The sequence below is a fragment of the Barbus barbus genome (genome assembly GCF_936440315.1).
Source record: "Barbus barbus genome assembly, chromosome: 41".
Lineage (NCBI taxonomy): Eukaryota > Metazoa > Chordata > Actinopteri > Cypriniformes > Cyprinidae > Barbus > Barbus barbus.
Window position 1 is genome coordinate 3,232,613 of NC_136719.1, and position 12,001 is coordinate 3,244,613.

At 39.3% G+C, this 12,001-nt stretch overlaps 1 protein-coding gene across 2 annotated transcripts; it reads left to right on the top strand.

The window, feature by feature from the left end:
• Positions 1 to 203: 203 nt before the first annotated feature.
• LOC306860988 (F-box only protein 30-like) lies at positions 204 to 7,597 on the top strand. Of its 2 annotated transcripts, none has more exons than XM_079403031.1 (3): positions 204 to 368; positions 1,671 to 4,059; positions 5,960 to 7,597. In XM_079403031.1, the coding sequence occupies exons 2-3, from the start codon at positions 1,720 to 1,722 to the stop codon at positions 6,161 to 6,163; spliced, it is 2,544 nt and encodes an 847-aa protein (XP_079259157.1). In that variant the 5' UTR covers positions 204 to 368; positions 1,671 to 1,719; the 3' UTR covers positions 6,164 to 7,597. The 2 variants fall into 2 exon arrangements, with proteins under 2 accessions (XP_079259157.1, XP_079259158.1); XM_079403032.1 differs by having other exon boundaries at positions 204 to 348.
• Positions 7,598 to 12,001: the final 4,404 nt, after the last annotated feature.

Consider the following 12,001-nt stretch of genomic DNA (forward strand, 5'->3'; position numbering starts at 1 on the left):
CATGCTCTGTTTGACATATATGGCCTTCCACAAGCTCTTAATGCTCAAAATGCATAACTTGTTGAGGTATGGCGTCACATACAACAGCATACTCTTTTGGAGTCATGTAAAAAATTACTAATAAATAAAGTCCCGGCCAAAATAAACCCTAACGTCATGACGCACGAATATGCGTGATGACGTCATCGGCGCGCGTCCCGGCCGGATAGAGTATTTTTGATCAGGACAAACGGTGATGATTATGTACGTTATCATACGGCAGTGTTTTAAAGTGTCCCGTTTCGTCGTAAAATCGGCCAAGTGAAAGAAACAGGCGAGGGGCGTGAGCGAGTAACTTACCGCGGGGAGGTAGTTGACACAGCCTGCGGGTGAGTGAGGAGTTTGTTTATGTAGACTGAAGGTAGAAAGTTCAGCTAGCTAACAGGCTAACATAAGTAGAAAATAATAAAGTAAATCAAAGTTAAACATCAACAAAATAAAGATCTAAATATCACTACCATAAGCCTGGGGACACTGTTTAACTTCATTCTGCGCTATATGAAGTGTCATGAAGTTTATGTGGTCCTTTAAGGTTTTCAGTTCTGTCAACTGTCTGTTTATCAACTGTCTGTCTTGTAAACATTAAAAAACAAGATGTGTCGAGGGACTTTAAGAGTAAGTTTAATGAAATCCTAAGGGTTCTTTTTGCCTTCTTGGCTTATGGTTCAGTGTGGTGTCATTGCTGTAAAGACCTGTAGAACAGTAGCAGCACATGAGTTTAGTGGGACAGTTTTGTTTATGCTAACTAGGAAAGCTGTGTTGGATAAAATCAAGACCGCATTAAAGCTGGATGGAGCTTTTTCAGTGTGCACTACATAGTTAAGAAAACTCAATGAGAGAAATGACAACCACTATGGATATCATGGTAAAATAATGGTAGGTGGGAGGATAAATGTAATGATTTTGAGATGACTGTAAAAAAAAAACTCATATGTATAAGGAGTTTTAATTTTTGAAGTGCACTGCCTTGTATGATTAATGTAAAGATATTTTAATGATGAACTCCCAAAATTATTTAATTGTTGGTCTTTTTACATATGCAGATTGCCATTTTGGGCCATACACGTTTATTTTTTTAATTTTTTCCAAGTTTAAAAAAAGCTTCTTAAAATGAGTCCTTGTGTTTAAAAAGTTTAAAATGAGTCTTTGTGCCTGTTGATGTCTGTTGGCCATGGTATTAACGACTAGTTTACCAGCTGTGCAGACAACCCACCTACTAGTCAGTGTTGATAATACTGTGTTTTGCTCATCCCTGGTAGTGTCTTTCTGCCACATGAATTTTAATAATATAAGATTTTGAATATTATATTTTAGTGCTGTCAAACGATTAATCGCATCCAAAATATAAGTTTTTGTTTACATAATATATATGTGTGTGTGCACTGTGTATATTTATTATGTATATATTAATGCACACACATGCATGTATATATTTAAGAAAAATAAGTTACGTTTATATTTTAAATATTTTTATATATAACAAATTATATGAATATAAATATATGCATGTAAATACATGTAAATATTTTCTAAATATATACTGTATGGGTGTGTATTTATGCATAAACATTGATTTATACAGCCTGCGTGTTGGAGAATCTTATCTCAGTTTTTCTCTCATTGTTTTGCAGTGGTTGAGACTTGATGCTCTTTCACATCTTGCTGCTGTGATCTTAAACAATGGAGGAGCCTCATGTTCACTGCATGTCCTGCATAAGCAGAAGATGCATGGTCAAACCTGAACCCGGCACTTCCTGTGACCTCATCACCTGCCCTCTTGTATGTGGTGCTATCTTCCACAGCTGCAAGGCTATTGAACACAAGCTGCTGTGCCCGCTTGAAAGGGTGCCATGTCTTAACCAAAGCATTGGATGCCCTTTTACACTGGCCCGTGGCCAGATGGCAGAGCACCTTGAGGTGTGTCCTGCAGGTGTGGTGTGCTGCACTATGGAGTGGAATAGGTGGCCAGTAAACGACGAGGATTATCGTTCGTATGAGAGACTGAGTCAAGAAGCAGATGAGGTGGAGCAGCTTGACATGGCGCTTGCCCTTCAGGACCAGCGCACCATGTTAGCGTCACTCAAACTCGTCTCTCTCGCTCCCACTAGTGGCCCGGAGAAAAAGACTCAGGCAGCAGGACAAAATGAAAAGCCTGGCTTAGTCTCAATTGCTCAGCCTCCATGTGTACAGATGGAGACCATTGAGATGGAGCCTACGGCTGGCTGCTCGAAAGACAAGATTTCCAATGGGATTAATGGTCTAAAAGAAGAACATTATGGGGAGCTCTACCAAACCACAGTAGAGACAACCAAAAGCCTGGCCGCAGCTCTCAACGTCTTGATCCACCTTAATTCTTCAGAAACAGATTGTACAACCACTAATGCGTCAGCTGGACTTACAGAGCGCAATGGGGAACTGCATGAAAAGGTGAGGATGAGCGAGGATGCCGGGTTCAGATGTGATAAAATAGCTTGCGGAGTAAATGGCCTAAAGGAGGAGCTACAGCCTCAACAGCACCAGAAACTCATGGAACTTGGTAGGAGTTTGGCCTCTGCTCTCGGTGCATTAGGAGATGCTGTCAAAGGTAACGAGCCAATTAGTGGCTCGATACTAAACGACAATGGCAGGCTCAATCAGTCAGAAACTTTGGAGTCTGCAGATGTTGATAGGAAGGACGTTACATCGGCAGTCGATGGTGAGACTGGGGCTGTTGGGGGAATTGATGCTGGAGAAACCGCTTTAGATGTTCTTGCTCTTGAGACAACAGGTGAGTGTCGCCCAGTGATGTTGGAAGACATAGATAGGCAAGGTTTCTGTAATGGCTGTCATAGTATTGTAGATCACTTAATGGAATCGACCACCGAACACCATCAAAACCAAGAGTCCCCAGGTTCTTGGGAGTTTGTTGGTCCTTTAATTCCCCATAGGCCAGAGATCAGGCACGATCAACATGCTTTCTTGATCCAGGAGGCCTCTGGATCACAAGCTCCATTGCTGCAGCAACCTATACATGCTCAGACTCTGACCGTCCAGAGAGACAATGCACTACCTATGATGGCATTAGACTTTGAAGACAGGGCTTTTGAGAGGAAACTCCAAAACCTTCAGATGCTACGCAATTTTATGCCACTTGCACTTAATGGACGGAAGGGGTTGTTTACAGAAGTCCCTCCTCATAGAAATCCACATTGCAAAATGGAGGACAAAGCTGTGGACACATCGGATTTGGATTTGAAGCCAATGGACGACCCAATGGGACTTGGTGAAATTGACTTTACGGCAGCTGCTCTTCTGTTCTGCCTGGAGGAGTCGCCACGAGCTCGGAGGATATCCGACACAGTCTATGCGTTTGGGGGCACACGTGTTGACTTCGGTACCCAGACTTTTAGCTTCCCCGCTGCCATCTTGGCAACAAGTACGATGGTCGGCGAGGTTGCATCAGCTTCTGCTTGCGATCGAGCCGCACCGCGCCTTTCGCAACCGAGTCCGTTTTGCACTTTACGGCTTGATCTGACGCTGGAGCAGCTTGTGCCTCGCCCAAGCTGGGCTCCACGTGAGGGCTCCATGTTTACCTTTGAATGTGGCCAGCTCTTCCGTCGAGAAGAGTTCCTCTCGCATTTTCGCAATGTTCATGGAGATATCCACTCTGGGCTCAATGGCTGGATGGAGCACCGTTGTCCATTAGCGTATTATGGCTGCACATACTCCCAACGCAGATTCTGCCCATCCCCTCATGGCTCAAAGGTTGTTCATGACCGTCACCTCAGGTCCTTCGGGGTGCAGCCCATCTCGGAACCTGTGACTGAGCCTAAGTGTGATCACCTTAGTGGATTGCCGTTTGAAGTACTTCAACATGTAGCCCAATTTTTGGATGGCTTTAGCCTATGTCAGCTGTCAATGGTGTCCCGTACAATGAGGGATGTTTGCGCCAGTCTGCTGCAGACTCGTGGCATGGTGGTGGTACAATGGGAAAAGAAGCAATATTTGGATGGAAGACAAACCTGGCAGATAAAAGACAAGGTACAGTATGTCTAAATGGTGGCAGCATACTAATGTTAAACCAAGGGTGCATCTCATCACCTCCCGAGCTCATAAATCAGTATATCGTATATACAAATCTGGTCACGATAAGCAGTGTTGGGCAGTAACGCATTACTCAGTAACACGTTACTGTAGTTTGATTACTTTTTTAGTAACGGAGTATTTTAGCACATTATAATTTTCAAAATAGTAATTAGAGTATAGTTACAAGCTGAGGTCTCTATACTTTTCTGCTGCGTTACATTGCTGGCAGAATGCAGTGTTTTATAATCTAGATGGCAAAAAGGGTGTAGCACACGCACTTGAGTCCAGTGCCAGTGGTTTAGAGACCTGCACTCCCACAAGCGCCGACGTAACAGAGTGTGGCGTGGGACAAGATGGGTGAGTGCCGGTGCGGGCGGGTAGACATTTGTGTGTGTGCGGGTGCTGGAGAATAAAATGATTCGCGGGACTCTCGCAAAATAGAAATATCTAAACGTAAAATATCTAAAACAAATAAATTGTTATTCATCTATTGCACAAAAGCAACAAGAACTACTGTATTGATCCGAATATAAGACAATGTTTTTTTTCTTGGAAATACATCTGAAAAAACACTGTCGTCTTATGTTCAGGGTCTAGACTTTGACATGTCAATATTAAACCCACAACCATAGGTGGTGCCAAACACGGATTAAAAAGAGTGTGGCATTAAAATATGTAATGTAATGTGTGTTGTAAAGATCGCGAGTGAAAACAAAAGAAAAATGATCAACAGGCACAAGCGTAGGAGTTTCTGTTTAGGCTGTAACACGTGTTTGCAGCGTTGAGCAATGTTGATTTCAGGAACTCAATGGAGGAGTGCAGTCAGGAGTGCAGTTCTGAAATGTCCATGCTCACGAATCCTCTCATAACACACAAATTTTAGACATTATGAAAGATTAATTATCCATATATTCAATGTGTTATAATGGAGCTTTGTGAGATTGCGATTAACTGAGATGTCATCTTTTTAGGGATTATAAAAGCAGCTCTATTTGCTGGCATTCTTCCATGCCAAACCATGTATGCAGCAGCCTATGCTTGCTTTAGTTAAAAATAACAGTGTTTTGTGAATGTTGATGCTTTAATAAATATTTATCGTGAGCGTTTATGCTGGGACTTCATGTAAATTGAATTGATGTAGCCACAAAAAAAATTATGTAACTAGTAATGTAACTAATTACTTTTTAAATAAAGTAATCAGAAAAGTAAATTGATTACTTTTAAAAGGAGTAATCAGTCATTTAATTACAGTTTCAGAGTAACTTGCCCAACACTGCCGGTAAGGACCCTTGCTCACTACACATGGGGTCAGTGATTACTCAATTTCCAGGAACATGACTACGTACAATGTCAGCATTCATCATTGTAGAATGTCACTGCTGATATTAATCAACAATAGGCAGAACCCCTATCTTTTTGATATTATATTTTATGCCCCACACATGTCCCGAAAAGTGAAGCCAAAACATTTTGATCACCCCTAGTGGCTGGCTGCAGTATAGGTCATAAACATCTGCCTTCATGTAAACTAATTGGACATTACAAAAAAATAAAATAAAAGCATAAAATCTGATTACACTTCAAACTAATTTTTCCCCCAAGGATGGTTTCTGTCAATTTAGGTAGTTCGTATGACATTGTATGTTCAAATGTTAATTTTTCTAATAAGTTTGGGATATTTTGACTTTATTTTTCTACAATGTTTCATGTTTCACGTGTTAAACAGTTTGTTTGTTTCTTTCTCACTGTACTCTTTTTCCAAACTCAGTGGATGAAACTATCTAAACAGGTAACAAGTTTTACCATAAAATCGTTGTTAAGCTGTTAGTTAAGTAACTGTTTCGTTTTCCTGCAGGTTTGGCGTTTCAGCACAGCCTTTAGCCCGGTTAACCGGTGGGAGTTTGCGGACATCTCTAGCATGGCAAACCACCTGAAACATTGCCCATACAATGATGTCCTCCGACAAGTGGAGGCAGTTCCACTCCCTTGCATGTGCACAACCAGAGAGCTAACGCGAGACGGCAGATCGCTTCGATCTGTTCTCAAACCAGTATCATAACGCTACAGAAACTTAGTTTGCAAATCATAACTAAAACACTACAATATCTAACTTCTTTTATCTAAAATATAATATCACTGTGTAAATAAAAGGAAACTATTTTTTTTTTTTTTTTTTTGGATGCTAAGATTATTTTTTTATTAATATATCAAAGATTAATTTGGTCTGAAGGTGTGTGATGCTAATGGTTCCTCTTAAGAAAAATGGTTTGGCTTCCTCTGACACAGACCCATGCTTTCTTTGTCAAGACCAAGGATTGGTTTAAAGGGTGAAACATTGGTGAAACAAGGCTTAATTCAATGCGATTATATGAGCCTCAACCTGTCAAATATCACTTGATTTATTTGTCTTGACACAGCAAGATAATCTCTCTAAAGCTTATCAGATAATGACTTCTGGTTCCTGTCAGTACATATCCACACTATAGTATATTTGCATGGTTTGGTTAAGATACTGTTTGAAAAAGGACACCTATGGTTATTTTTGGATGGTTCAGTTTTGCTACATTTTATGGTGACATTGCAGACGGCACTTCACCCTGACCCAGGAACAGCTGTCATACTTAAGAATTCCAGGGCTTGGATTTATATTGGGTTTCAGAGTAAGAGAGCTGTTCTTCCAATCACATTGTCATAGAAAAGGAGCTTTCCATTCACAGAAATTTACAATTGCCATTCTCTGAAAGACTTCATCCAGAAATGGCACCAATGGACTTTAGTCAAATGTCTTTGGACAATCTCTATGTACTGAAGCATACATACTCAAACACCTTGAACTATTTTAATTCATTCTCCAGTACTGTATCACTCAATATCAGCATGCCAACCATATATGAGCATTTAAGAGTCAATATTTGCACTTTATTGAATTTCGTGGCTGTCTGCACTCTGATCCCCACTAACCTCACTAACCCGGAGAAACAGATGCTCTGCTATTGTGTTTCCTATTGAGTGAGCAGGAAAAGCTTGGGTAATACTATATTTGAGTACAAAGAAAAGCTCTGTAACTTACATATATGTGATGTGTGACATATCTTAACCTGTCTTCTGCATTTAAATGTGTGCTGTGAGAATTTGTGAAGGCTAATATTTGTGATCTGCAGCTAATGAAACACCACAGAAGTGTTTCTTTTAACCTTTACGGTTTATGGAAAGCTATGCAGCATTTGTGTTAGGAGCTGTTTTAGGCTTCTCGAATTGTGTGTCACCCAAGGTTGTGTGTTCATTTCCATGTAATCAAAATGTTTTTTTTTTTTTGGTTATGCAGTCCATATATTGTATTACTGAAGCCATGTTATATGAATTCTGTTTTCTGGTTATTAGGTTGTATGTTTATGATCTAAGCAGGTGAGTTGCCAGTACAGCTGTTGATTGGAGTTGCATGTGGTTTTTGACTTGAATGAATTAAAAATATCTATATATTTTATTATCTTTATTTTGGCTCAGTGTTCTCTTATATATATATTTTTTTTAAATGTTAAAGGTATGCTAACTCACAACATCTATACTTAAAACAGGTTTATACTACAGGAAATTGTGAACTGAGAAAGTGTTGGGTCTCTAAGGTTATAATAAATCTTTATTAACTTAAAAGTTAATACAAGACCTACACAGAAGACCCTGGTATTTCCTGTCCATTGCACAGTTTAACTCACAATTGTAAACAAACAAAAGAGATGTGGCCTTTTGTTGTAAATTATAAATATGGCTAAATTAAATTACAGTAGATATGTCAAGGAAGGAAGAGGGGAAAACAAACTAAATGTCAGGGGAGTGGTGTTTATTTTTGTAGAGCAGAGCCATTATCCAAAGAATTAGTTTGTTAATGCTTGTCAATGCAGCATACCCTTGTGTCTTAACTGTTGAATGTGCATTTGAAGTGTACTTTAAATACTAAAAGTATATTTAAAAAACTACTTTTAGATAATATATCTTGACTTGAGATAATACAATATTAATTAAATAAAACCAGTTAAGTGTTGAACTCTTTAAGTATACTGAAATACTCTTAAAAGGTCTCCTTTGTAATGTATTAAACACATTTAGAATCATTCATGCATTAATCATTTGTAACTTGTGCTTTAAAGAAGCAAAGTTTTGGTGTATTGACCCACATACTACATTAAATGCAATGGTCTTGATTAATAATCTTAACTGTATTGTGTTATTTGATAGCATGTTTAAAGTTAATACATTTTAAATGAACTAAATTGCAACTCATCATTACAAATGTGTTTAATGACAAATATATAATGGACAAGCTGTGAGGACGATACACACACGCTGTATCTAATGGGCATTCAGTTTAAACATCACTTTTAATGAAGGACATGCTTGCTAATAACATTCAGAGTATAATGAATGTTTTCAATCACTAGATGGAGCTGATGTTTCAAAGTCTGACTTGCAAGGCCACGAATTTATTAACCTTTTCAGTTTAATATTTACATTTAACATCTAACTGTATTCACCACCACCCCACACACACATAGTCTATTTAATTACTTTTTTAACACTATAGCTTTTAAGAAATATACTTAATAAAATGTGAAATAATACTTAGTATAATCATCATTTATTTGTGTTTATAATGGAACAAGGCAAGGCAAGTTTATTTATATAGCACATTTCATACACAGTGGTAATTCAAAGTGCTTTACATGAAAGAAAGTGAAATAGTCATTAAAAATCACAACAAGGAATTGAAAGTAATAATAAAAACAAGGAATTTTAAAAGGATATAGAAATTGATTTCAAATGAATTTAAAACAGTTAAGAGAAAATGATTATACATAAAATTCATTGCAGTCAGTTCGGACATATAGCACAGTGCTCATTCAACAAATGCACAGTTAAACAGATGAGTTTTGAGTCTGGATTTAAATGTGGCTAATGTTTTAGCACATCTGATCTCTTCTGGAAGCTGGTTCCAGCTGCGGGCCGCATAATAGCTAAAAGCAGACTTCCCTTGTTTTGTGTGAACCCTTGGTGTTTCTAACTGACTCGATCCTAATGATCTGAGTGGTCTCTTTAGGATTAGGATTGATTGGGAATATATAATACAACCCGGATTCCAGAAATGTTGGGACATTTTTAAATTTGAATAAAGTGAAAACTAAAAGAATTTCAAATCACACGAGCCAATATTTTATTCACAATAGAACATAGATAACATAACACGTTTAAACTTGAGAAATTCTACAATTTTATGCACAAAATGAGCTCATTTCAAATTTGATGCCTGCTACAGGTCTCAGTAGTTGGGACAGGGGCATGTCCTCTTCTTTTCAAAACAGTTTGAAGATGTCTGGGCATCGAGGTTATGAGTTTCTGGAGTTTTGATGTTGGAATTTGGTCCCATTCTTGCCTGATATAGGTTTCCAGCTGCTGAAGAGTTTGTGGTCGTCTTTGACGTATTTTTCATTTAATGATTCACCAAATGTTCTCTATAGGTGAAAGATCTGGAATTCGGGCTATATACAAATGTTGTACAGTATTTGTTTGTGCATTCGTGTTCACTGCATTTATCATTTTGTCTTGTTTTTTACACAGCATGTAGAAACGTATTTAACTGTCATAAGACCAAACTTTGAACTTTGCTTTGGGAGCCAAGCAGCAAATATTTCAAACTGATGAAAACTGAAGTATCATTCAAACCTGAACATGACCTGCTCTGTCAGAGAAGCCAAGCTGTTGTCCTTACATGACTCAGTGGCGGTTTTCTCATTCTGTCATGTTTCTTATTTTAATGCGTCTGTGCATGACAAATAGGCGATCCGCTCCAGTGCTCACGCCGTCTGTTGACTGAGGTTTTGATTGAGCCATTGTTTGCTGGCATCTTGTCTATTCAAACAGTCTCATATGAAAACAACCAAGATCTTTATTATGTCGAGATGTGTTTTTCTGATTGAAATGGTGCTTGTTGATTGCACACCATAGCAGGTGAATTGACTCTGAGCGTGCCTCTGTCAGGGTCCTGCCCTGTTCTGTCTTTGTTTAATGTGGTTAATGTGTCCTTGTTTGTCTTGAGTCTGAGCACATGGCTTTGTCTTTGTTTTTGTTGGCCATGTGCTCCTCTTGCCCTGCCTCCTGGTTTCCAGTTACCCCACCCCCTTGTTTAGTCCTAGTCTAGTCTTCGTTTACGTGATTGTGTCCACCTGATCCTCATGTGCTCAGCTCCTTTATATTGTGCCCCTTTCCTTCATGTCTCTGCTGGTTTGTTATGTTAGTGCCTTGTGTGCAAGATAATTCATTGTCAGTCAACTAGTCGTGTTAGTAGTGTTGGTTTTTGTGCTTTTGTTTTTTTTAAAACTGTCCTTGTCAGTCTAGCTTTGCATTTGGTTCTCTTGAAGTTTAATAGGATTTCTTTGCTTTTGTTATTTTGCTCTAGTCTAGTTAAACTTTTTCATCTAGTTTTCTCTAGGCTATAGTTTGGCTTTTCTCTTTATTTTGATTTTGTTTTAGCCAGTTTATATTCCAGTTATCGATTCCTGGAATTTGCTTTTTGGGTCATTCTTTTTGTTATTTGCTCTCTGCAGTTTGAATTTTATTTTATTTTTTTTCCCTTTCCATTCATAGCGTGTAGTTAGTCTTATTTTGTTTCTTGTTGTTCTGTATTGTGGTCTTGTGTTTTGTCTAGTGTTTGTTCCTAGTGTCCTGATTCCCCCTGGCTGCTGTTCTCAAGACCTGGCTATCTGACTGGACTGGTTTCACTACAGCTCAAAGTATCAAGCTCTGGTTGCTCAAGCTGCTACCTGATCTCCAGTGATCTCATTGACTGGTGCTGCTCTATCTCCTTTGTTCTCCAGCCAAGCTTTGTCCAGGTCTGACTTCGGCCATCCTCCTGATCTCCAGCAGACTGACCTTTCCTACTGTTTGGACTCTCACTTCAGCCCTGTTAATCCCAGTCTTGTCAAACTTAACTCCCTTGATAATTCTGCATCTGGGTCTCTCTAGTAAACTGCTGTGACAAAACCCTGACAGCCTCGGGTAAGCAAGCATGAATTGATAGTCCTCCAGTTGAGAAAAGTACTCTGCTCAGTGGAGTGTTTCAATTGGTAGCGTCCAGACAGGGATAGTCTTGGTTTAGGACGCATTGGCCTGTACACTTCAGTAGGTTCTAATCCTGCACCATGTTTTTCTGTATATGACCTAGAGGAAAAACCATATGATCGTGTGAACCATTTTTAGTTCAGAGAGGACTAGCTGCTGCATGTGGGGTGTAAACGAAAACAATGCATATTTTTAAATGATTACATTAAAAAACAAATTGCATAAAGTTACATTACATCACTTGCTCACCAGTGGATTCCCTGCAGTGAATGGGTGCCGTCAGAATGATAGTCCAAACAGCTGACTAAAAACACAAAAATCCACACCACTCCAGCCCATCAATTAACCTCTTCTATCTGTAACATTGCTTTCCCCAGTGGAAAAAGTAATCTTGGCTAAATCAGGAGAGAATTATTCGCAGATCAAGCACTGTTTATAAGTGAAAACAGTCCAAAATTGCTTTAAACAAATATGTGGGTGGATTTTTATGTGAGAGGACAACAGAGGATGGACTTTTCACATGGAGGAGCATGCCCGGGGAGCAGTTGGGGGTTCGGTGCCTTGCTCAAGGGCACCTCAGTCGTGGTATTGAGGGTGGAGAGAGCGCTGGACATTCACTCCCCCCACCTACAATCCCTGCCGGCCGGAGACTCGAACCCACAACCTTCGGATTACGAGTCTGACTCTCTAACCATTAGGCCACGACTTCCCCTTGGATTAGGCCACGAGTGTTTGGACTATCATTCTGATGGCACCCATTCACTACAGAGTATCCACTGGTGAGCAA